Source organism: Tauraco erythrolophus, chromosome 2 (genome assembly GCF_009769465.1).
Source record: "Tauraco erythrolophus isolate bTauEry1 chromosome 2, bTauEry1.pri, whole genome shotgun sequence".
Lineage (NCBI taxonomy): Eukaryota > Metazoa > Chordata > Aves > Musophagiformes > Musophagidae > Tauraco > Tauraco erythrolophus.
This window is the reverse complement of record NC_141466.1, coordinates 131,911,026-131,938,061: the sequence shown is the minus strand read 5'-3', so window position 1 is coordinate 131,938,061 and position 27,036 is coordinate 131,911,026. Positions and strand designations below refer to the sequence as shown.

The 27,036-nt window shown below is 50.1% G+C and overlaps 1 protein-coding gene across 1 annotated transcript; it reads right to left on the bottom strand.

Moving 5' to 3' along the window:
* Window positions 1–8,405: 8,405 nt before the first annotated feature.
* On the bottom strand, window positions 8,406–26,195 carry BUB1 (BUB1 mitotic checkpoint serine/threonine kinase). Its single transcript, XM_086626551.1, has 25 exons — window positions 26,179–26,195; window positions 25,900–25,959; window positions 25,679–25,823; window positions 25,047–25,243; window positions 24,023–24,063; window positions 23,659–23,765; window positions 22,190–22,242; window positions 21,900–22,090; window positions 20,549–20,712; window positions 18,889–19,199; window positions 18,254–18,306; window positions 17,733–17,870; window positions 16,673–16,768; window positions 15,913–16,003; window positions 15,469–15,538; window positions 14,623–14,803; window positions 13,973–14,051; window positions 13,277–13,500; window positions 12,505–12,645; window positions 11,744–11,859; window positions 10,960–11,121; window positions 10,611–10,768; window positions 10,340–10,517; window positions 9,357–9,463; window positions 8,406–8,601 (listed from the first exon to the last, which is right to left on the bottom strand). The coding sequence occupies exons 1-25, from the start codon at window positions 26,193–26,195 to the stop codon at window positions 8,406–8,408; spliced, it is 3,276 nt and encodes a 1,091-aa protein (XP_086482677.1).
* Window positions 26,196–27,036: the final 841 nt, after the last annotated feature.

Here is a 27,036-nt window from a genome sequence, read left to right as displayed (position 1 = left end):
TCATCCTCATCCTCCTCCTCCTCCTCCCGCCTCTCCCCCGTTCCCCGCTCACGGTGCTCCCCGCCGGCTGCGGCGGAGCGGGGCGCCCGGCCGCGGGCTGGCGGCGGGTGTGCGCGGCCCCGGCCCCGCCCCCCCCCATCGCCCCGCCCCCCCATCGCCCCGCCCCGTGTTTACAGCGCCGCGCGCCGCCCCGCCCCGCCCCGCCCCGCCCCGCCCCGCGCGCGCGCGCCGCCGCTGCCCTCCGACGGCGCCGCGCGGCAGCGCGAGGTGCGGGACGCGGAGGGGCCGCGTGAGCTGCGCGCGCGCGCACCGGGGCGCACGCACCCCCCCACCCCCCCCCCCCCAAACACACACACACACACACTTTGCACTGTGCGCGTCCCCGCCGCGCGCTGCGCGCTCGCGCCTTTGCACACCCCTCATGCACACTTACACAATCCCCCTGTGCACTCACGCCTTTACACCCCCCCTTGCACTGTGCACTCACGCCTTTACACACCCCTCTTGCACACTTACACAATCCCCCTGTGCACTCACACCTTTACACACCCCCCCAGCACTGTGCACTCACGCCTTTACACAGCCCTCATGCACACTTACACAATCCCCCTGTGCACTCACACCTTTACACCCCCCTTGCACTGTGCACTCACGCCTTTACACACCCCTTGCACTGTGCACTTCCATCTTTGCACAACTCCCTTGCACTGTGCACTCACACTTTACACAACCCCCCTTGCACTGTGCACTCACGCCTTTACACACCCCTCATGCACACTTACACAATCCCCCTGTGCACTCACACCTTTACACACCCCCCCAGCACTGTGCACTCACACCTTTACACCCCCCTTGCACTGTGCACTCACACCTTTACACACCCCTCATGCACACTTACACAATCCCCCTGTGCACTCACACCTTTACACACCCCTCGTGCACTCACACCTTTACACCCCCCCTTGCACTGTGCACTCACACCTTTACACACCCCTCTTGCACACTTACACAATCCCCCTGTGCACTCACACCTTTACACACCCCCCCAGCACTGTGCACTCACACCTTTACACCCCCCTTGCACTGTGCACTCACGCCTTTACACACCCCTTGCACTGTGACTTTACACACACCCCCTTGCACTGTGCACTCACACCTTTACACCCCCCTTGCACTGTGCACTCACGCCTTTACACACCCCTTGCACTGTGCACTCACGCCTTTACACACCCCTCATGCACACTTACACAATCCCCCTGTGCACTCACACCTTTACACCCCCCTTGCACTGTGCACTCACGCCTTTACACAACCCCCTTGCACTGTGCACTCATGCCTTTACACACCACTCTTGCACACTTACACAATCCCCCTGTGCACTCACATCTTTACACACCCCTTGTGCACTCACACCTTTACACCCCCCCTTGCACTGTGCACTCACACCTTTACACAACCCCCTTGCACTGTGCACTCACGCCTTTACACAGCCCTCATGCACACTTACACAATCCCCCTGTGCACTCACACCTTTACACACACCCCCTTGCACTGTGCACTCACGCCTTTACACACCCCTTGCACTGTGCACTTCCATCTTTGCACAACTCCCTTGCACTGTGCACTCACACTTTACACAACCCCCCTTGCACTGTGCACTCACACCTTTACACACCCCGTGCACTGTGCACTCACGCCTTTACACAACCCCCCTTGCACTGTGCACTCACGCCTTTACACCCCCCCTTACACTGTGCACTCACTCCTTTACACAACACCCCTTACACTGTGCACTCACACCTTTACACACCCCTCATGCACACTTACACAATCCCCCTGTGCACTCACACCTTTACACACACCCCCTTGCACTGTGCACTCACACCTTTACACAACCCCCTTGCACTGTGCACTCACGCCTTTACACACCCCTCTTGCACACTTACACAATCCCCCTGTGCACTCACACCTTTACACCCCCCCTTGCACTGTGCACTCACACCCTTACACACACCACGTGCGCACCCCTTACACAGACACTCGCTCTGCACACACCCCTTACACACCCCTACGCACACCTCGTCGCACACCCACCGCACTTTACACACCCCACGCACTGCGCACACCCCTTACATCCGCGTCCTCCACGTACACACACACATTGCACACCCCTTGCACACACGCTGCCCCACGCACGCCCGCACCGCCCCATAAGAGCACCCCCTCGCACCCCGCCAACACCCGCTCCGTCCGCCGCCGGCTCGCACCCCGCTCCGCACCCCCCTCCCACCGCACCCCGTGCACACACGCACGTGTGCACACACGCACGTACGCACATCCCCCCGCGGCCCACCTCGCCGTGGGTGCGCGGCGGCTGCCGCGTGGTGCCGGTGTGGCGGAGCGGGTGCCAGCCCAGCGGCGGCCCCGGCGATCGGTGACGCCCGGCGGCACGCGATTTCACGGTGGAAATGAAAAAAAAACAACAAACCAAAAACAGAAAAAAGAGAAAAAAAAAACCTCGGCAGCCTCAGTTACGATACGTTTTGCATGAACAATCACAATATTATTTTGTGGTGACTAACCCCAACCTGTGCCCTGGCAGCCGGGCGCTGCCGACCGCAACTTCCTCCGGCCCCGGCGCCGTGCCGGGGAGTGCGGCCGTGCGTCCCGCTGGCACCCAGGGATGCCCGCGTGGCCCCCACGCCCCATGCTGGGGGGAGCCTGGGCAAAGCTGGGAGCTGCTGGGGGCTCCTCGGCTAGTGCTGCGGCACGGGGTTGGTTTTTTGGCACGGAGAGGTGAGCGAGGGCCACGCGGCTCCATCGCCTGCGGATCCCATCCTGCTGGGGGATGGCATGGGATGGGGCCCCAAATAAAGGCAGGGGAACGGTGCGGGGGGAGCACGCCGGGGCATCCCGGCATGGCGCGGGGGTGGGAGCCGGTACATCATTTGAGCAGCTTCATCACCAGCCAGAGGATGAAGAGCTGCCACGGCGCAGCGAGGAAGGACCTGGCACAGCCTTCATCCCACCCTGCGTCCTCCCACCCAAGCCAATAAACACCTTTAGGAAAAATGCCCGACGCTTCCGCTGACTCCGGGGGGGTGGCTGGTGTGGTTGGCGGGAGGGAATTTTCTCGGGGAGATGAAAACAAGCGCCGGGGCACGGGGACATCTCGTCCCGCAGCTGCCGTGGCGAGGGTGTGCCGTTATCAGCCGAGGCCGGGCTCCCCTGCCCTGCCGCCGCCACCGCGCCACTGCTTGCCCCGGCTCCCAAAAGCTTCCACTGGGCTTGGAACCCATCCCGTGCCGGCGGTCCCACAGCTGAAATTCCCTCGGTCAGCCCCAAATCGGCCCAGGACGGTCCGACACTCTGACCTTGCCCGCTGCCGGAGCATCCCGGGTTGCCCTCCCGGCAGCTGCCCCAACGCCAATGGCTGTGTTCCCATCCCCTCTGTGCCGCTCCGATGGGATGCGAAGGAAATGGACCCGTGGGTGTTGGTGCAGGAAAAAAATAATTTGGGAAATTCATTAGGAAAACTCATTAGGGAAAAATTTGCAGGCATGGACCAGCAGCAGGAGGGAAAGGCTCGAGGGACCACCTGCTTCCCGGGCACTTCCCTTCACATCCGGAGCCCCCTGAGCCTTTGCCGCTCCGTGGGGGTCCGTGGAGCATCCTGGGGGGGCCCGTGGCAGGGGGGCAAAGCACGGGGCGGGGGGTGGCCCACAGAGGCACCGGGGCTGCGGGGGGCACGGGGCCGGCTGGCAGATGCTGCGTCTGTTTTCTCCTCCTCGTTCATTTTGGTTTCTGTGTGGGTGGCTCATGTGAGCAGAAAGGTGATGGGGAAAGCGCCGGGCGAGAACACACTGTCCTTTCAAACACCTAAATTTAACGCCGGCGATTTCGGCGCCTTCGGTTTTCGGAGGGCCGCGAGAGCCGCCGGCTTCACCCCCTCTTTTCTCCCAGCACATTTTTTTTCCCCCTGTGAATCACGGCACCAGCCTCCTGGAACAAATCCGTTTCGACTTCATCCTCGTTCCTATTGTTATGAACCATCTCAGAGGTATTTGCGCCAAAGCCACGTCCCAAAGGTCATCTCGTTTTCGGCAATCCGCGGCGGCACGCGGACGGACAGAGATGGAGTTGGCAAACTTCCTCTCACATCCGTCCCGCAGCCCCTTGGGAATGCAGGGTCAGGGATGCCACATCCCAGCCCTCATCCCGCGGCACCGGCACGCGCTAATGGCCAATTAGCAAAGCTCCCCTTGGACCCGCCGGCATCCGTGCGGCAGAGATGCCACCAGCCGTAGGGCACTTTCCTTGTCTCCCGCGTGGAAACCGGATGGGAGAAATCAGAGGGGAGGTGGAGAGGGAGGAATAATGAGGACGGTGGGGACCTCGTGCTGGAGCAGCATCCCAGTCCCCCAGCGCTGGCCGGCTGCGTCTCCCAGCCAGCCCGCCCTCCGCGCTGTCCCTGCCAGCGGGAAGCGTGCGGGAAGGAGGGATGGAGGAAAGGAGATGGTGCCTGGCTGGGGAGGAAGGAGCGCTGACGCTGCGGGCACAGCCCCAGCTGGCTGAAAAACCCCCCCGGTATCGCAAAGAAACCCCCTCCCCGCCGACAAGCAGCTGCTCACCAAACCCGTTCTCAAATTCCACAACAAGCAACGGAAAAAAATGACGCCTTCTCCAAGCCGCCGCCGTTGCCGTACACCTTGTTTCGCTCGGCGCCGGCAGATAAAATCAGGTTTGAGCCACATGCCTTAAGCACGAGGCGCTGAGCCGGGTTTGGAGCCTGACCTTTACGGCGGCGCGGCGCCGCGCGCTCTGCCGAGCACCGCCGGCACCGCCAAGGGTGGGGGAGAAGAGAGAGGAGGAAGAGGAGGAGGAAGAGGTTTTCCTGGCTGGGGATGGGAAGGAGGGCTGGAGGGGCTCCGGTATGGCCGGGCTGCTCGGCGGAGCGGGGCGAGTGGGTGGCACACGTGGGTTGCAGCAGCCGGCGCCGGAGCGGGCAGCTGGGCACAGATGTGGGGAGAGCAGCCGCGGGACGTGCGCCGAGCTGCCACCGGGCTCGGGCACCTGCAGGTGACATCACCAGCACTGAAAATCACCAGAACTCTGCTCGCCTCGACCCCTCTCCCACCCAAAGGGTGACTCTGGAGGCTGTCAGGCATCGCCTTGCCCGTGCCTCGGGTCTACATCCCCTGCGCTGGGCAGGGACCACACCTGGGTCCTCCACGTCCCGGGTGAGCATCAAGCCCCTGAATTTAGGAAAAACAAACCAAAATGGAGCCTTTACTCCTCCACCAGCTTGCTCCGTGTCCTGAGGGGCTGCTGTGGACACGCAAAGGTTATACACGTATAAATAGGGTTGGTTTCTTCGAATAATATGAACATATACGTACATATATTTAAAAGTTTCATAAAGTTGTAGAACATCTGGAGTTGGAAAGGACCCGTAAGGGTCATTGAGTCCAGACCATCCCTATGCACAACATCATTTTTCTTCATCCCTCCGCAGCGGTGATGGTGACGTGGTGACGGACCCAGGGACGGTCCCTCAGCAGCAGCAGCCTCTTCTGCTGAGAAGGGTCCCATTGTAACCCGAGTGGTCCCTGGGCCGGGGCTGGGGCATCCCCTGGGGTTGTCCCATGGATTCTTTGCTGGCCCTGGGTAATTTTTTACCCAGTTAACGGACCTTTCAAGTCGGGTGAAGTTGGTTGTGGTCCCCAATGGGGCTGAGTGACGTTGCCTTAGGGTGATGTCGCCTTTGGGTGACATTAATGCCTCACCTGTATGGGAACCTGCTTCATTAGCGTGTGTCTAACTAATTATCAAGGTGCTTGCAACTTTTAACAACCTCAAAGTTGGGTTTTTTTAATGTCTTAGCGGCTACGATTAAGAAATTTGGCCCCTGCCGAGCAATGATAGGGAGATATTGGTGGCAGCAAGGGCTTGGCCAGGGATACTGGGTGCTGAGATGCCACCAGCAAGCCACGGAGGAGCTGGGAGAGAGCAAGCCCCCGACCCCAGCGGGGGGCCCCGGCTTGCCACCGAGGCACGACACAACAGCAAAGGGCGAAAAGTGAGTAAACTTGGGTTTTCTGCAGCAGAAAAAGCGAGCCACCCACGCGCCAGGAAATCTCTCCTCTCCGCGTGGGTGGTGGGGGCCCCGAGATGAGTTATCTCTAAAGGGCGGCTCTGGGGATACCTCGAGATCTTCATCAGCGTGGATTCGGTGCCAGCCGAGGAGGAAATATCAGCGTCGCCAGCTGGGGCTTTGGGTTTTTGCGTCGCTGTTTTTTTTTGTCTTTTTTTTTTTTTTTTGGAAAAAGCTCTTTTTTAGCAGCTCCTTTTAAAATCAGTTAGAAAATAGGAGCATCCATCCCCTCCCAGGTCATCTCTCCAGGGACCCCATCCCGCAGCCGTCACACTGCTCGTCTCCTCCTGGGATGGTTTTACCCTTTATCCGTCCTGCTTCCCCATGGGATGATCGTGCTGGGGGATGGCAGGAGCAGGTGCCCAGTACAGGGACTTCTCTTTAAAGCCTTATATTTAGTGGAAAAAAATAATTTAATGGAAAATAACAGGGCATGGGCAGCCTGAATCCAACCCTGCACTGGTACAGGCAACCAGGATCCCTTTAGCCATTCCCACCAGTGACCCCATCTCATCTCTCTGCTCCTTGCCAAGGCTCAACGACGATAATTCTTGCCAACACCTAATTCTACCATATATAACGATGTGAAACTCCTACACCCACGCGAGCTCCTTCTCCACTCGCCGAAGGAGGGGTGAGAGGGAGGGGGGAAGCTGACATTTAAGATGCAGAGGCTCCCACCCGCCTGGTGGCACAGCTGGCGGGGAAACATCTGTGCAGCAAATAAATCACTACCCTGAGGTGGGGTACGCAGAAATTTTAAGTGGGTACAAACAACATCGTGCTCATAATAACACAGTGGCATATGCTGCTCCTAAAAGTGCTGCTGCATTATGAGAAATTGAATACATATTTACTATATATTATTTTTTATATATTAAAAAATATATTTTACTACATAAAAAAAAATATATATTTTACTATACAAAATGCGTCCAGGGCAGGTTTGCTGTGAGCAACGGGGAGAAAAGCAAGAGCTCGATGTGCGAGCCAGGAGGAGGAGATAATCAAACATATAATTAAACAGGGAATTACCAAAAAAATGACACTTTTTCTGGCATCAACACCCCTCCAGCCATCACAGAGGGAAAAATAGCCCTGAAATAAGAGTGAGAGGTGGAGAGATTTATGAGTCTGTGGTTTGTCTCCCTCCTGTGGATAGATGCACGAATAAAATAATCAAAGCCCTCACCTCCTCCAAGGGTTCTACTGGTTAAAACATCCTTTTTTCTATCTCTTTTATGAGATTATAAACCAGGGCCCTGCATGAAGGTGACTGTGAGCAGCAGTGGGATAAATGCATCCCACTCTCCAGCTTCTCCGTAGGTTAAATCCACGCATCACTCGTACGCCGTGCGAGCGAGGAGGATTTGCAGGCAGCGCAGCCGGGCTGAAAAACCCCAAATGCCCTATTTTCATCGAGCATTAATTTCCCCCTGCAGCACTGCTGGCTCTCCTCTCCTCTGTACATAATTATCTTTCCAGGACCCATCACTCCTGGTCAGCGCTCCTTGTTTCATCCACAAACGGGAAGAAGGTCTTTGGTGAGAGAAGCATCTCGGTGCTGGGATCATCCCGGCAATGCTGTGCCACCAGCCATCCATTAATCATCATTTTTAAGACACCAACCCAGAGCAGCACCAGGCTGCTGGTAATTGAAGTTATTTCGAGGTTGAACATTTGACAAAACAGCTCTGAAGTCAAGCCAGCCTCACGAGACTCGTGGAGGGAGCAACGATTCCGCGCGCTGGTGTCCGACCACTGTAATTAAGGGAGGTAAAAATAGATAAAAGGGAGCAGGGGCCACTTTTAAAGGAACGCTTTCCTGGCGTATTCCCCGGAGTATTTTCACAATATTCCACCACAGTAAATGAAAACAAAACCTCACAGCGAGCAGAAAACAACCCTTTCGATTCCAGTAAGATTTGCCTCCTGGTTTTCCCTCCCCGCCTCTAATAATTATGCGGTGGCTGCTCAGAAGTGAGTTTAACAAAAGGAGCGAGTGTGATTTCAGTCCTATCTAATCTAATCCTAATCTGCAAACCTCTGTTCCTTTCAGAACTCCGAGATAAAGGGCAGCACGGGTGTAATTTTATTTATTTTTTTTTTCCCCCCCCCACAAAAGCATAGAAAGATGCGAGTTACCGCTCCTGCAGCTAACCCCGAGAACGTTTATTTTTAAAATGAGTTATTACAAAAAGATTTCCCATCAAGAAAAGACCAATCCTCAGTAACTGTGCAAACCAAACGCTTATTTCCGCGACCGCTTGTGCTCGATGAGCAACACGACGAGTCTGTTACGAAGGAACTTGATCTCCTTTGCGTACGACTTGCAAAATAAATCCTTCAGCTTTTGGCGCAAAGCGCCCAGGGCGGGCAGGCTGTGGCACTGGGGGATGTTCAGCATGCTCTCAAAGAACTCTTTCCACACTTCAGCGTTGGCAAGCCTGCAAAGGAACAAAAACCCTTCAGAGAAACTTCTAGATTTAAGCGGTGAAAATCTTTCCTGTATTTAATTTTCTTCCAGTATCTCAAGGGGGCCTACAAGAAAGATGGGGAGAGGCTGTTCAGGAGGGCCTGTTGTGATAGGACAAGGGGTAATGGTTTTAAAATAGAGGGAGGTAGATTCAGATTGGATATTAGGAAAAAATTCTTGAGCATGAGAGTTGTAGAACACTGGAACAGGTTGCCCAGAGAGGTGGTGGATGCTCCATCCCTGGAGGCGTTCAAGGCCAGGTTGGACGAGGCCCTGAGCAACCTGATCTAGTTGGAGATATCCCTGTTCCTTGCAGGGGGGTTGGACTAGATGACCTTTGAAGGTCCCTTCCAGCCCTAACCATTCTATGATTCTATGATCCTATTTATCCCGCTCCCTTCCCGGTTAGAGGCTGGAGCAGCTGCCGGCACAGCTGCAGCATCACGTAGCCTTTGTTGGGGCGTGCTGCTTCATGAACCACGGGGATTTTTTCCCTTGGGAGTTCTTGTTTCCTCCTTCCATGCACAGCACGTAGCTGAGGATGCCGCGTCCACCGCCGAAACGCTTCCCCCGTGCTGAAGCCGGTCCCACGTGCCGAACACCCACGGATTTTAGGGCACCACGATGTGACACCGAAAGCTGTACAGAAACTAACCTCAAATGAACCTGGTACTAACAACACGTCTTTCTAGACAAGGGAAGGTTTGGAAAAGGTTTGACACCGACCTTCTGAAGGCTCCTTCAGGCTTCCAGACGCCGTTTTCGTTCTTCACTTGCATGTAGGTACCGAAGAGCATGCAGTAGACCGTGGCTGCGATGCCAAAGTAGTCCGTCTAAACGAAGCACACGCAAGTTTCACATTAAACACGTACAGAGACAGCTAAAAATTACCTGAAAAAACCACTCTGTGGAGCCAATAGGGTAAGTTCTGCAAGAAGAGGGTTGAGGATCATGTTTTTAAAGCAACAAGCTGAATCTACGACTCTGCTGCAAAAGTCTAATACTTCTGTGCTCCACTTATTCGCGCGATGCACGCGGTGAGCCCCGATCCCTCAGGCTGTCTGTGCAATCTCATAGAATCATAGAATGGTTAGGGCTGGAAGGGACCTTCAAAGGTCATCTAGTCCAACCCCCCTGCAAGGAACAGGGATATCTCCAACTAGATCAGGTTGCTCAGGGCCTCGTCCAACCTGGCCTTGAACGCCTCCAGGGATGGAGCATCCACCACCTCTCCGGGCAACCTGTTCCAGTGTTCTACAACTCTCATGGTCAAGAATTTTTTCCTAATATCCAACCTGAATCTACCTCCCTCTATTTTAAAACCATTACCCCTTGTCCTATCACAACTGGCCCTCCTGAACAGCCTCTCCCCATCTTTCTTGTAGGCCCCCTTGAGGTACTGGAAGACCGCTATAAGGTCACCCCGGAGCCTCCTCTTCTCCACGCTGAACAGCCCCAACTCTTTCAGCCTGTCCTCATAGGAAAGGTGCTCCAGCCCTCTTATCATCTTAGTGGCCCTCCTCTGGACCCTCTCCAAGTGGTCCATGTCCTTCTTATGTTGGGGACTCCAGAACTGGACGCAATACTCCAAGTGAGGTCTCACGAGGGCAGAGTAGAGGGGGAGAATCACCTCCCTTGACCTGCTGGCCACGCTCCTCTTGATGCAACCCAGGATGCGGTTGGCCTTCTGGGCCAACCAGATCTCATACCTGGTAGTTCCATGGTTTCTGTGTCAGCATTTCAATACACTGGAACCCAGATGTCTCACACTTTGCAGTAAACGCCGTTCCTTCAGGAAACAGTTTCATGTCTATACTCTGCCCCAAGTCAATGAGCGTCAAGCCGTGAGAGAGACCATCTATGTCACACGTATCGTTGTCCAGAAACCTTCAACCATGACGACACGAAGCGATCACGTAAGCATCGAGGTTATGATACCATGCCACGCTGGCATCTCAGGTGGCAGAGGGAGATACTTGCCTTTCTCCAAGTATGAAATTGTCAGGCTTGATGTCACCATGAATGATTTTGCAGCTGTGGAGCTCTTCCACCATATAAAGAATTTTTACAGCAAAGTAGATTACAAGTGCCTGAGGCATCACCTTCTCCGAAAGCTTTTTGTAAATGTTTATGGCATTCTGTAAACCAAAAGACAGGGAAGAACCATCAGGAACAACTCGAGATGGACTACAGGTCCATGTTGATAAACCATGAAGAATACGTTCACAATGAAGGTCCATAAAGTGGAGAGGAGGCATCTGAATATTGTAATACGACAGCACTCCAAAAAGCACATAGATGCTCCAGAGCACAAGCTGATCACCCTTACCAGCAACGTTCCGTAGTTGTAGAGCTCACCGACCAAAATGCTTCCATTTTGAAAGAAGTGAGCAGAATAAAAGTGGATGTAGAGATGGCGTACGCTTGGATCGAGCCTTTCTACCAGTTGTGTTGCTATATAGAATTCCCAGGGGTTGGCAGGCTTCTGGACCTGCAACCAAAAAGTTGATTTACTAGGAAAGTCTATTAGCACTAAAGCAGAAGCTCTTCTCAGGGTGGGTTTTTTGTTTGGTTTTCAATGGCAGACTAGGCATTTTCCCTCTTGACCAAATGAAACACATAGCTACAGTAATTAACCTCAGGTCGATACACTCCATGATTAATCCTCTTGAATCATAGAATCACAGAATGGTTTGGGTTGGAAGCGACCTCAAAGATCATCCAGTTCCAACCCCCCTGCCATGGGCAGGGACACCCTCCACTACACCAGGTTGCCCAAAGCCTCATCCAACCTGGCCTTGAACACCTCCAGGGATGGGGCAGCCACAGCTTCTCTGGAATCAAGAATCAAGACTTGGATTACGTGCCACAATTCCGTTCTGGCTTATACACTCTTTTGTGTTATTTACAAGGTCAGAGGACAAACAGCTTCCCATGTAGAATGAATCCAACGTGACAGCACTCAAACTGAGCAAGGCTTTGAGGACAGACCCATATGCTTTACCTCATATTTAAAAATAAGAAAACTCAGCAGAATCCCCCCAGGGTAGGCTGGCATTACTATGAGACTCTAGAATTTTCCAGCAGAGCTATTCTGAATCACCACCACTCACCTTGAATACCACTTTCTGATTGTTTCTAGGGTTACTTGCATCCAGAATGGAAGCCTGATAGACTTGAGCAAAAGCTCCCTCTCCAACCAAGCAGTCCACATGGAACGAGCTGGAACCTTTAAGAGATGAACAACATTAAGTCCTGCTCGCAAACTTCACAGAGAGGCATCACTACTCAGAGGAAAAAAAAAAAAAAAAGAAGAAAAAAGCACCAACCTACATAAGTTACTGCTTTAACCCTACTGCTAGTCTTTCTCTACAAGTCTCTTCTTGCTAGCCAGCCTTTCCATAAAGGATTCCAGACTTTACTCACTCTTGAGAACAACAGCGCTGTGAAGTGCCACATACTAAAAATCAGCGTTTCTATTTTTAGGCTGACTCCCTGGAAGTAATCAAATTCCAAAGTTCATTCCTTGAAAAGTAAACTCTACTCTTGAAGTCCCACAAATACGTCACAATTACTGTCACACGGATTTTGTTGACAGAGGACGGCTGCTGTCCCATGCCCAGTTTGAGAGCTGTGTCACAGATTACTGGGAAAGGGAAACTAGGAAAAATCCCTGCTCAGAATGCCTAATCAAAAATGCCTGTGCTACAAAAGACAAACAAAAAACCCAGGTCTGATTTCCAAAATCTGAGGTTTAGATAATCCAGAAGCTATCTGGATACGCACACATAAATGAACTAGAAAAGTACTTCAGAGATTCCCAAAAAAAACTCAAAAAAAAGCTTCAAAGTGAAATGTTTGAAGTAGCTCTTACCCAGTGGGAGTTGAGTCTTCAGTTTGATGGACGGAAGAGCAGATTTCCACTCAAAGTAGTTGGCATAGGTGTGGAGTGGTTTAGGAAGCTCTGATAAGAATTTGCAAATCAATTCCTTATCCCAAGGGTTCTCAACAAGGACTTCATGGAAAGAAGAAAAATATTTAAGCTGTGAGAAAAATGTCATTTCAAAGAGGTAACACTAGTTTATATTTGATGCGTCACTGATCTAAAAAAAAAATAAGTATGTATCAAAGTGGGATAAGTTAAGAAGTCTTCAATTTTGACAATCCAGCTTTTATACCTATGTCTTCCCTGCTTATGTTGTCCAGAAAGACAGATGTTTCTGAAGTGTTTGAGCCTCAACTAGCAAAGAACCCTTAGGCACTCCCGAGTACTCCTGTCCTTCAGAAAATGCAGGTACTACCCACGCTTGTCCTTCCCTACATCACTCATAGAATCATAGAATGGTTAGGGCTGGAAGGGACCTTCAAAGGTCATCTAGTCCAACCCCTCTGCAAGGAACAGGGTTATCTCCAACTCAATCAGGTTGCTCAGGGCCTCGTCCAACCTGGCCTTGAACGTCCCCAGGGATGGAGCATCCAAGACCAGGTTGGATGAGGCAGGCAGCGATTCCTCGCAGGAGCCGTGGGATGGTTTTGTCACTGCAGTGACCACCTTCACGTTGGAACAAAGCTCTGCTTTGCTCATGACATGAGCACCTCTCCAGTCTCAGACTTGACAGAAGAAAACTGTAGGCGATGCTCCGTACCTGCAGCTCTAACACTCCGGGCTATCCTGTCCTGCCCAGCTCCAGAGAGCTTTTCGTGGGAAGCTTTGTCCACCCCAACAGACGACGAATATTCGGTTCCGCTCGTGGCATTCTGCTCGTGTAGCCTTTGAGAGGCAGCTGTAGCAGTTCCTTGAATTCCATTTCCCTGTTTCAAGACATATCCTTGAAGCTCTCCTTGTTCTGCAACACGTTCAAGAGCAGGGCTGCATGTTGAAAACAAAATATTATTAATTGACAGTGCTGCCATGGTATTTTTGCATCTTCAGCAAGCAAAAAAACGTGTCAGATGTCCATGCTTGCAACTTTGGTCATTAAGATGACTAAAATGAACATTTCTTGAGAAAATAAGATCTGGTCATATCGTGCCATCCATAGTTTAATAACTTTCGAGTTCGTTGGCCAACAAGTTCAGCCAATATTGAAAAGAAAGCAGCAGTTTTACACACACAGCCGTTAAAACTGAAATCATAGGAGCGTTTTCAGGGGCATTATCCCCACACCCAGGTGATTCGGCTCACTCCTCAAAGCGCCGAGAGGTAGGCTAAGCAGAGTCAGTCTGACACAGAATACTTGGAAATCCTTGGAAAACTTGGTTCAAGAGCAGCAGAGCAGAGCTGCCCGCTCTGGCACAGCTTTGCTTAGCACTCTTGAGAACCTCAGCAGGTCATGACATACCTTAGCTTCTTAGTTTTTGTCTGCTTGTGCAGTTCTTCAGAAAACTCCAGGTCCATTTGCGGCGAGTCATCCCCACAGGCTGAACAGAGGGAGTAACAACAACAGCAAACGTTTATTTTCCCCAAAGGCAAAGCACATTTAGAGCCTTCTTACCCGGACAAGGAGGTTGCCACACCGCAGCTGTGAAAGCTGCGAAGGTATCACAAGGGCTAGAACTCAACAAGCCTATTTTAAAATACGTAAGGAAAGCCAAGAGCCTGATTTCTTTAGGGAGTGTATTCCAAGACGAAAGAGGGGCAGGTCAGCATAAAGGTGCCCCCAGAAGAAGGTGTTGGGACTTCAGTCAATTTTTTGACTATTTACAATCTCTTGGAACAGTTCAGAACAGCAGTTCTACAGCACAGTCAAAGCCTCTCTTGTCCCTTGTCACCTTCTCTTATTCCTCCAACTAAAAATTCTTGGAAGGCTTGTGTGCTGGCCAGCCCACGCTCCCAGCTGCTGTTCTGCAAGGAGTTTGTATCCAGAAGGGGCAGCCGTGGGAGCCATACCTACGTGGGATCTGGCAAAGCCCACGTGGCAACCAGGGCACAGAAATGGAGTTATGCAGTAGTGGATGAGATGCTCTCAACCTATAGTATTCAGTGTCTCACCTTTGTTCTCCAAAGCTTGGCGTGAACGTGCTGACAGGTAATTAAACGGTGTTGACACAAGCTGGGCAGCTCGTGCAAAGTCTCTCGTGTTGTTTGGACTGGGAGCTAACGTTTTATTACTGCTCGGTACATTCCACACTGTATAGTCATCCCTCAAGAACTCCGGTGTCCCTGTTTCTTCCTAGACAGGACAAAAAAAAAAAAAAATATATATAAACCATCCTACCAGGGCTGCACTGTAACCCACTGGCAGCCTCTGCAGCCAGTTTCAACGACAGTCTGACTGCATCAACTTACAAAATTAGAAAGATAAAGGAATGGCAACCTAAGCTAAATCACAGGTTCACATAGTTTTGGATCAGGCAATGATCAACACCATGGCAAAATGCTAGACAACAAGAAGTCACCATAAGAGTCTGAAAAAGCCTCTCTCGTTCCTTGGTGATCACTCATCTCCAAGCAGCCTGAAGCCCTACGCATCTCCTTGGCTACAAAAAGCCTTAGGTGGTTATTAGAACCTTAAGTGCTTCTTGCTCCCTGTCCTTTCCTCACCAAACAGATGCCCAATCCTCACATCACCTGCAGTCACATTTGTTCTGGAGACAGAGGTCTCCACTATCAAGCTCCGAGAAGTTTTGTGAAAAGTTAACAACTGGAAAAGTTCCTCCCCATGGCAGGAAATGGGAAGGGGTACCTAGACATCAGCTAGGTATCATTCATAAGAACGTTGCGGGATGGGGACAGAACAAAGGCACATACAACCACCTCCGACATCCCCTGTAACCATGGAACCCATTTTCAAGGTTAGTTCTGGCAATAAGACCAACTGCTCACTCCTGTACTCACTGTACAGTCAGCCAAGGGACGTTCTCCAACAGTTCTGGGCTCTTCTGGCTTGTTCTTGTGCTGCAGGATCCTGACAAAACAGGTAGTTTAGAACAGCTTTTCCCCAGAAACTTCCCCAGGCTGATCCTAACAAGGGCTTGGTTTTCTGTATTTTATTTTTTTTTTTTGAGAGTCCCATTTGCAGATATTTAGGGAAGTTGCAGTAGCTCAAAGAAACGAGCTATCCACAGTTATCCAGAAAATTAAGCATCTCAAGCGAACAGGAAAGTTGCGTAATTCCGGAGAGAAGCAGCCACAGCTTTCTCATCCCACTTCCACCAGCTGCTAGCGATTGTGTTCAAACCCATCCTGGTACTGCAAATCCAGCACAGAACACGGAACAGAATCAATTCTAGACGTAATTTTTAATCAACTGAACTCAGCTGTTACTTTTTTCCTCCTTACCCGCCGTTCTCTTTTTCATTCTCATCTTCAAAGATGGAAAACGCAGGCACGACAGGGGCAACAATATTAGCTTTCAGACTTCCATCAGGCTCTTAAAAAGAAAAGATAACCAATATTATCTTCACTCAGCAAAGATGACATGAAACAGTCACATTTTCATCCCTAACCAGGCAACTGAGGGTCACGGCTGCAACCAGCTAGACCAGGAGCATCCTCAGAATTGCCACTCAATCCATCTCTCCCACAAGCTCTTGGAAATGGGGCAGGTTTTTCCATCTCAAAAGCAAGACTGGCCAGGAGTACAGAAGCCTTCTTGGGTGCATCTGACCACTTGTGACATACCTCACTCTTGTAAGCCACTGGTGCTGCCTGGTTTTCAGGCAATTTTAACTGCTATGATAAGATGGCAATTCAGATACTAACACCCAGCCTGCAAAAGGCTTTAGAAAAAAAGCTTCACTCGTATGAAACACCAGTTGTGCCCTTTTCAGAGTTAGGGTTTAAATAGCAGAGGAGCAACGTGTTTAATACACACATTCATAGGCTTGCTGACAGTGAAGTGCTTCTGCTGATCTCAGACTGCGCATCAAAATTTAGAACCTGTCAGTAAATTAAATTCATTATCGGGAAAGAAGTGGCTTCTTCACTCCACACCTAATCAAACAACTACTTATCTCAAAATGATGAGGACTAGTGGGAGAGGTAAGTAGGGAACAAAGGGGTGAAATATCACGGACTGAAAAAAATAAGTAGTACTTACCACTTTTTCTGCAGAAGACTTCAAATTGCTCCTCGCTTTCTTCAAGAGGAGACGGTTCAGGCAAGATGGGTGTTTGAAACATATCCATGAGAAATCCTAAAAAAGAAATAGAAATAACAAGAATGTCAGCCCCAGTAAAAGAAGTTTTTGGAGGTTATTCCATTGTGTAGCAGTCAAATCAAATGCCAATTAATTATCATTATTTGTTAAATGCCAATAAGCAATTATTCCTTCATATTGCATTTCAACACCCCAGACAACTGAACAAACACAGGAAGATCTGACTTGGCCAACACATACTTGTTGGCACCATAGCCTTTTTTCCCTCTCCAAGATGAGATTTCAAGTTCTCCTAAAGGAGCAAATTGTCCTTTATCTTCTTAGATATTTGGAAGACTAGTTAATATCATGAGCTTTTTTTTTTTTAATAATTATTTTCACAGATACGTATTCAGCTGCAGCCGTTTGCTACACGGTTAACAGGTTTACTACCAAAACAGAAGAACATGGCAGAAGAGTACGAAAGGGATAAAAGAGTATCAGGATATTATTACATCACATCTGACATCAGCAACACAATTGCAATTTCCCTTTTAGGATTTTGAAAAAGCAGTGTTTAGAATCGACAGCGTCCGTTAAATAATCAAAGACCTTTTGCGTAAGTCGCCCTTGCTTCAACCTTGGGGGAAACTCAACGTCAACCAGAGTTGACCTATTAACTTCATAACCTTCTTCCACACTAGCCCTGCGTAGGTCATCAGCTCAGAGACAGGAGTCCCCGACAGCACTGACGAGCAGCTCAGAGAACACGCTGCCCAGAGCAGCCTGGCCATGTGTACCACCAGTGACTTATCCCAGAGTTCCCAGGACGTGGCTGCTGGGATGTTATTAAATCATCTATTTCTGGTCAAGAGCTTTGGGTCACTCAGATGATTGCTGAAGAAGAGTATCAATTTAATTTTATTTTCCTCTTTGATTGAACGGTGCACATGCCCATCACTAGATAACCTCTTTGTCCCATTAGCTCCAGCGAAACCAGCATGTCATTCCAGTTGCTTACCCAACGCTTCCTTCGTATGGACTGTGGGTGAAGGTTGGACCTTGAACGGTGTTGCCTGCATCGCTCCTCCCAGCGAGGTGTTCGGGGTGGCTTGAGAAGCATTTCCAGAAGCGAAGGAAGAGTTTCCAACTCTAGATGCTAGAAGCAAGAACAGCGAGGTGGTTTCTGAAGTAGCCTGGGATTGTTTATCAGCATCTCCGTAGCAAACAAAACATTAGTAAGAGAAGTAAACAAGATGAGGAGCAGAATGACAACCCAGAATTTTGGGAGAGCAGATTTTGGCTTGTTCAGAGATCTGCTTGGCAGGTTCCCAAGGGAGACTGCCCTGAAGGGCAAGAGGGAGCTTGGAGAGCTGGGTGGTCTCCGAGGACTCCGTCTTCGATTCAGAGGAACGACCCGTTCTGGTGTGGAAAGCCAAGTGGGCAGGGAGCCACCACGGACCGACAGCCAACTCCCGACCGAGCTCAAACAGAAAGGAATTGCGCGGGAGGTAGAAACGGGATCAACACTTGGCTTATTACCTTCTTGCACATCCGCAGCAGCCGGCAGTCCAGCGGATCTCACGGTAGGGTGCCTTTAAAGGAAAGATGAAGAACACGAGCTTGGAATAAAAGCTCACCCCAGTAACTCCATAATACGAGTGAGTGACAACTGGTTCCATTTCCTCTCGCTGGCCGAGCCTACGCAGCCACGCTGGCTTTGCCAACCCAGGTTTCCTCCTCCGTCCCCCGATTTTGTTTCCTGTACGAGCCAAGCCATACAAGCAAGAGTGGAGAAGAGAAACACAAACTCTTTTTTTTCTTCTCTGGAGACTTTTACAGCCAAGACGTAATGTATGGGATGTGCATTAAGTAAGCACATGCTGTTGCTTACTTTAGACACACCAGGGACAGCAATGCTGAATAATTACTGCAGTTACACACTGAATTTCCTCTTAGTCATTAATTAAAACACAGGGTTAAGGGAATTAAAAACTGAAATGAGGACTGTAAGTCATCTAAGTTTGACCCATGCCTAAACATTGGTTGCCACAGCCTACTTCAGATTTTTTTTTTTCAGAAAAGAGAGAGACTTTTTTTTTTTTTTAGTTAATTCTCAGCTGAAGCGTAGCTGCTGAAGACTGCACAACCTGCAGAACCAGCCTGTTCATACGTACTGCTCTCCAGCGCTCCAAGAGTCAGGACGTGCCTGCTCCCGAGCCGAAACGTTATGGAATGAAGGGTGTAACACGCTCTTCTGGACTTCTCCGAGCTCCAGCTGAGCTTTGACCGCATCCTTCTGATACGCTGCTTCCCACAGGGAGGCTGATGTCATCCAGTGGCCACTGGGTTTCACCGAGGGCAGCGTAAGGGCGGCGGATGACGAAGTACTCGATCGAGGCTGGTTTGGCACCAGACCTCCTGAGCTTTGACCAGATGCCGTCCAGTTCTGCTGGAGAGCTGCGCTGGGCGTCACACGTGGATGCACCTTTAGGGACGAGAAACGTTCTTTTATGCTCAAAACCTCCCACACGAGCACAGCCACTGCCATTTTCCCTTTTATTTCTGTGTAACTAGAACAGTCTTTCATGCATAAGAGAACTTCCATATGCAACTAAAACTAAATCATGGAGAAGCAAAACTGAACTTTTCGGTTTAACAATTAAAATGTGTTTCATCAAGTATTTGAAGTTATGTCAGGTATCTATACCAGCCAGGTACTGCAGCCTGAACTTCCAGATTTAGTTCACAATCTACTCTGGTGACTGCCTACAGCATCTGTTAAATTTTGTGAGACAGAATCTTAGAATCGGAGAAACATTTAGGTTGGAAAAGACCTTCAAGATCATCAAGTCCAACAGTTAACCCAGCACTGCCAAGTCTACTAAACCACGTCCCTCAGCACCACATCTACACGTCTTTTAAATACTCCCAGGGATGGTGACTCCACCACTTCCCTGGCAGTCTGTTCCACTGCTTGACAACCCTTTTGGTGAAGAAATTTTTCCTAATATCCCATGTAAACCTGCCCTGGCACAACTTGAGGCCGTTTCCTCTTGTCCTGTCACTTGTTACTTGGGAGAAGAGACCGACCCCCACCTCCCTACAACCTCTTTCAGGTGGTTGCGGAGAGCGATAAGGTCTCCCCTGACCCCCCTGTTCTCCAGGCTGAACAGCCCCAGGTCCCTCAGCTGCTCCTTGTAAGCCTTGTGCTCCAGACCCTTCACCAGCTTCATTGCCCTTCTCTGGACACACTCCAGCACTTCCATGTCTGTCTTGGAGTGAGGGGCCCAAAACTAAACACAGTATTCGAGGTGCAGCCTCATCAGTGCTCACAGGGGGACAATCACTGCCCTAGTCCTGCTGGCCACGCTATTGCTGATACAAGCCAGGATGCTATCTGCGTTCTTGGCCACCTGGGCACACTGCTGGTACGGCTGTCGACCAACACCCCCAGCTCCTTTTCCTCCAGCTAGCTTTCCAGCTGCTCTTCCCCACGCTGCCTGTAGCGTTGCATGGGATTATGGTGACCTGAGTGCAGGACCAGACACTTGACCTTGTTGAACCTCATACAACTGGTCTTGGCACATCGATCCAGCCTGTCCAGATCCCTCTGTAGAGCCTTCCTACCCTCAAGCAGATCAACACTCCTGCCCAACTTGGTGTCACCTGAAAACTTACTGAGAGTGCGCTTGATCCCCTTGTCCAGATCAGTGATAAAGATGTTAAACTGAACTGGTCCCACTACTGAGCCCTGGGGAACACCACTTGTGACCGGCCACTAGCTGGACAAGTTCACGAAGGCTACTCCTACTGATCATAGCACCTACTTACCACCATCTTCATTTTATCTGGTTCAGCGGATGTGGCAGATGCTGGTTCCAGTCTAGTTTCCTCCAAGCTTTTGGTGAGCTGGGTGAGCTGTTCCAGCTTCTGCTGCAGGGCTTGCAGTTCGAGGACAGCGGACTCTTTTTTCCTTCTGGAGTCTCTCTCTTCTTCTTCTAAGGGTTAAATAATGATATCAAGTGAAACTCCAAATGAGTTGCTCAACACAGACAATGCAAGCTGCTTGAATTTAAAATTTAGATATACGCAGTCTGTGCAACTGCAGGACAACACTCAGATCTAGAGGCGTAAGTTTGGGAGAAGCAGGTATTTCCCACAGGACTCAGTGTCTAACCTCCCAGCCCCGATCCCTCAAGGGAGGGCTACACAACGCTATCTCAGCACTGGCCTGGCAACCTGTGACAGCCCCAATGCTTTTCAGCTGCCCACGGGCTGGTCTGCCTCTCACCTGGTGGCTACTCGTAGTGCCAGGCTCAAACACGTGTTCTAAAAAACACATTAGCATCTTCCCTCCTACTGAAACTCTCTCTTTTCCACTGACTACAGTTTCTCCGTTTCTTCCTTTACCAAATGAGATACTTCTTTTGTCCAGGAACATCCTCCAGCAATCCCCCCTCCCCAAACGGTCACACAACTAACTCAACTCCTGAGCAGCTGCTCTTTAATTACACTCAGTTTTGGTTTTCCTTCTCTAAGACTTCGTTTGTCTAATCGAAAGCCCACCTACTTTTTCCCCAAAAAGTCATCAATCAGCAAACAAAGGCATTGCCTCTAACGACAAACGTTGCCTTGAGACCACCCCAGCTGCAAGCGTGCCATCGCTGGCTGTACCAGGGGCATCCCGCAGCCACGTGTGCCACGGAAAGGCCAAGCGAAGACGGAGCGTTGACTTGAGCAAACTGTGGCACCACGTGAGAGTTGAAAGCACACTCTGGGCTCGTTCTGATCGCAGCCTACGGATCAGAAGCAAGATGCTCTCAAGGTTGAATTACAGGTGGCAGAGCCGCAGCCGGAGCTCGCATCAGGGTAACTGACACAGCAAAGAGCTGCCCACACTTGCCTCCCGTTCCCCCAGAAGGAACATCCCCTCTTTACAACAGCCTGGGTTTCAAAAGACAAACCCCAGGGATGAGCTTAAACAGTAAATATCGATGTCAGCCCTTTGGCATGCTACCCAACACTTCCACGCTCACCCCACCCTGATTCTGCACAGGGATGCTAAGTTTTGAGAAAGTTTTCAGACTTCAGTAGAGAAGCTGAAAAGAAACCAGTTCAGCCAAGTAAAAGTTTTCCAAGAATATGAGAACGTTTTCGAAACGGCGAGATGGAAAGAGAAGAATACCCCATTCTTGCTGTCTTCTGAGGCGCTCGTATTTCTTGAAGTATCTCTTGGCTCGTAGCTCCTCGAAGGAAAGCTCAGAGCCTTCACACAGCAGCAGGTTTTTGTCGTACATCGCAACCTGCTCACACTCGACAACAGTGGGCAACGACTTCGGAAGAATTTCAGATTTGGAGATGTACGTAATGTACTTTCTGCGAGGAAAAATAAGAAAAAAGTCTATTCGATTTGATTTATTCCGGGAGTGTGTTCGTTTTCCCACAGTGTGACTTAAAAAGAACCCAAACACTCACACTTCTTCTCTTCCACCAGAAGAACAGGACTGGGCACCAGCAGAATCAGGACCCTAAAACAAAGCAGGGGAAATAAAAAATAAATACAAAAACAAAAGAAAGAAAGAATTCCAATATTATATTTAACCATCCATTTAGACAAGAGCAGCAACCAGGAAACCCTGAATGTTTAATTCTGATTGAAGAGATGACAATTCATACCACAAATGGCAAGAACAGATCAGAGAGAGCACTGCATGAGGAAGTTTGTCCTGAAGAATTAGCCACCTAACAGTTTGCTGTTGTCTCTGAGACCTTTTGGAAGACAAACAAGATCCCAGAGAACTAAGAGAGACAGGTGTAGTTCAGGGAACTACAGTCCAGAAGGACACTGGACCTAGCTGAACAGGTAGTGTCTAATCCAAAAAAACCCAAAAACACAGGAATGCAATTTAGAGATGACTTTGGTGTGCTAAGACTGGGTGGCCTCACCCAATTTCTTTTCCCTGACAAGCTATCCAACCTCAGGGCTAAGGAACAGGCAGCAGATAGAGTAAATTCCGAGCTCTGTTCCATCATCCAAGAGAACTTTCAGTGTTTGCAGGCAACACCAAAGAGTCACGAGCACTTCAGAAAACAGGACCAAGTCAAGAAAGGTTACAGCAGTTTCCTACCCACAGTCTTTCAGCCTTTATTTTCACTCCCCTTTCATCTGACTGCGCCAGAAGGGCTGCGAAGAACCATAACCAGCTTTGCCAAACCTCAGAAGAACGAGAACCTTGCGTTCTGGTACTCAGCTAAAACGAGTTACAGGTTGCACGGTTTCTTTTTTTGTTGTTTTATTGTGGGGAAGGGGGTGAAGGAAGATGACTGCAGGGTGACATGATTTGGACTGTAAAAAAAAAAAAAGTAAATTCAAGATCTCCAGGAAGGATGATCAGAATCTCAGCTGGAACTTGCGAGAGACCGACCTGGCAAGCTGTAAAAGGGCTCACCAGCTCCCACAAAGTCACCTCCTGGTCACCTCCCAGCTCAACAGTCTGACTTCTACAAGCCACCATCCCACTGAGGACCAGCTGGGAAATTTCTCTGCCTCTGACATTATATTTCATTTGTTCTTAAAAAGAGTATTTAAAGAAGTAATTTGAATTTCATGAAAATTCCATGCAGGCAATTCCCAAGAAGCATGACTGGCACAGAATCTATTGATAGTGTTCCTCCAAAGAATGCTAACCATCTGGATGGATCACTCCTTGCCTGTGATTCTGGAAACACACCAAGTGACTAAAAAGCGTGTCCCAACACTTCTCAATTGAGATATTTCTAGGAAGATGTGATGTTTATGGTATAAAACCACCAGCAGCATTTTTGAGATACACCAGATATAGTTAGTGTATTTTATCTTTCTTATTCAGTCAAGCTCACCGATTTAAGTTTTTTCGCCTCATTTTTCCCCACAGTGTCCAAGTCACTTATTAATAGTCATTTACCTGATTTTTGCAAGCGTACACTGGGTCATCGAGCTTTGAAACACTTTTTCGAGGAGCCATTTGATTTGCAGCATGTGAAGTTTGAAGTGGTTTTGTGAGAGCAGCACCTGGGAGAGATAACAGGTTTGCATTAATTAGCAGAAATCGTGTTCTCGTTTATGAATTTGTATTAACTTTAAGCATTGGAAACCTAATATCTCATTTTGAATACACTCCCCTTAAAAATCTTAAATATAGCCAGGAAAATAGAATAAAAAATAGTTTCTGCAGGAAACTTAGCTCCTTCAGGGACAAAACTCACCGATCGAAGTAAAAAATTCATTCAATTGAGCTACAGCTCACAGGCAGATAGCTTTAGCCTCACCTTGCAAAGGAAGATTCCGAGGATCGTAATTCTGCAGCCAGCTAAATTGCAAGAAACGTCAGTTATTATCATTAAGTCGCCTGTCCCTCATTCCTCCCCACCTCCCAGGAACATTTGATTTCCTTGTACGCTCATCACGCCTTGAAATACAACACAAAAACGCTCAGGTTGGTTACAAGACACTTATTGTACGTGGACTTATCCTGTGAGCTTCGCATTCTCAAAAATAAAAAAGCCTGCAATGGGCAGCAGTATATGGAAATAAACATGATGATGTTTTATCATCCCCAGAGGGAACACCTGTCACCATGACAAGCACCAACTCTAGTGCTTCCAACAGCTAAATGCTAAACTCCAACAGGCAGCCACCCCCAGCTAAGTACTACGGACAAGAAACTGGATGTATGTGTTATTGTCAATACATCCCCAAGGTGGGCTACAAAATCCAGCTCGGATCAGGAATTGGACACCTGATCTCACTGCAGTTCCAGCCGTGGCCACCAACCAAAACCAAAGAGGGTCCAAGTCAAGCAGCAGCTGAAGCTGCATCCAACTGGCAGCATCACGAGAGCTGCAGCCAACTACTACGCTCTGGAAAGGGCACAGATGTCCCCAACTTGAAAAGCCAAGTGTCATTAGCACGTCTAACTTGCTTGAGCTTCCAAGTAGTGATGCTCACACATCGTGTTTCCAAGGCAGGCTGCCTGCTGCAGGTCGGGCTACGCATCTTTATGGTTTGGATCTACTTAACAGAGACCAGACAGGAAACGAATCAATTAAGAGATTCTCTTTCTGGGCCCTACATCACTAAAGACACTCTGGTACAGTTTCTCTCAACACGTCCTCCAAAACACCCAACAAATATTCAACACCAAATCAGTATCGTTAAACTTATACCTACCTTTTAACAAAAATAATCATCGATCTACCTCTGCTACAGCACAGGGCATGTCCACATAAGAAAAAAAATATTTTATCACGCGCTACCGAATAGCTCAATAGGTAGAAGACGTGTCAGAATTACCAGTGCAGCTGTTGCAAGGTTTCTCGTGGCTGTGCCTGGTTGTGGAGCCCTTTCTGGAGGACAGCTCCCGCACACTGCACGTTGCCTTCGTTTACGAGCTGCTGAGCCCAAGCAACATAGAAGTCGGATGCCTTGGCACCAATTCCCTGTCCGTACAGGTAGTCAAAATACTGGCAAGGAGAAGTGATGAACTCCGCCTGCGTAAGATAAAGACGAATAAGCCATAAGCACTTTCAAAAACATCCAAGGAAGTTGCAGGCAAAAAAAACCCCAAATAACAATTTCTTAGTTGCTATTGTAAGAAGGCATAATTTTCTAAAGATAAAGTCAGTTAGTAGATAAGATGCCTCTCACAAGCTAATAAGGACACAGCTTTAAAAAAACATGCTATCCTTCAGCAAGCTCTGAGAGCTCCTGGGGAGAGCAATACATCGCTCCGGGAGGGGAATTGGACCAGATGATCCTTTGAGGTCCCTTCTAATCTCTAAAATTCTGTGATTCTGTGAATTCCATGCCACATCCCCAAGGGCTCCCTTTCCTCCCACAGCTCTTTGCAGCCACAGAACTACAGAAGGGTGAGGCAACTTTCATTTTTTAGGGCAGCTTAATTCCCAAAAAAAGCATACACCTACCAGCTTAACGCAGTGGTTCACGAACCTCGGGTCCTGGTGGTACCTCTTGTCGCTCAAGAACATCTTCACGAGCTGCTCCAGGAGCCCGGGCAAGCGGTTCTGCTGCTCTGGAAGGGGCAAACATTCTGCCACCCACCGCACGTACCTGAAACACACGCGGCGAGTCACGACCCCCCCGTGCGCCAGACGCCATCCCCGCACCCGAGCGCGGCCGCGCTGACCTGTCCCACGGCTCCAGCGGGTCGGGCCCGCGGTAACTCCGGATCTGAGCCTCGTAGCTCCTGTAAGGGAAAGGGCCGATCAGGCCGGGCACGTCCGGGCAGCACGGAGGCTCCGCACCGCCCGGACCGGGGCTCACGGCGGCGCCCGCACCCCGCGGACCGCACCGCTCCTTCCCCCCGCGATCCGCACCGCCCCTCCGCCCCCCGCCCGGGCGGTGCCGGTGCCCTCCCGGCACACAGCAGCCCCCGGTGCCCCCCCCGGAGCCCCCCTCCGCTCACCGCGCCGCCCCGTCCATCGTCCGCCCCGTCCGGCCGCCCCAACCGCTCCCGCCGATTCAAACCCGCCGCGCCGCCTCCCCATTGGCCGCGGCGCTCCGCCAATCCCAAGCGCTTCCGCCGAGAGGCCACGCCTCCTCTGTCACGCCATTGGGTGAGCGCGGCCCCGCCCCGTGGGGCGGCTCCCGCCGTGCGAGCGGAGCGCGCGTGGGCGCGGGAGCGGCAAAAAAACCCCTATGTATAGAAAAAAAACCCTATATAAAAGAATGAATTCTCGTTTAGGGAAGGTAAAGGCCCCATAAGGCAGATCTATCCGCCGCACCTCGCGCTCGGCTGGGATAAAGTCCGTTTGCTGCTTGGGAGCCACAACAGCGCTGCGGTTTGCATTTCGGGTGGGATGCGGAGCCACAACTCCGCTCTCAAACCTAAACCCAGTCCTAAGGCTCGAGGCAGATGATGGAATATTCCAGATTATGCAGCGTCATGCTCGCTAGAGAGCTGGGAAGTTGTCTGTCTTCAGGGCTCTCGCTTCTTCCGGGATCGCAGTTTCAGGACTTCTCTGTTTTGGGATGCTAACTGGGACATGGGGCAGACCGTAGTGAGCAATTCCACTATGCAGCACTGGTTTGTGTGTAAATGTACACATTTTATATATATATACACACACACACACATTTCATAAACACACATAAAGTACCACACTCATTTACGTGCATATATACACACACACAACTGAAATTATAAGATATATAAAAATTATATGATTTTTAAACTTCTAATTATTTTGAAATTGTTCTCAATTGTTCTGAAATTGTTCTCAACTCACACGTCTCCTTCCCTTTTCCCCTTAGATTCTCTTCC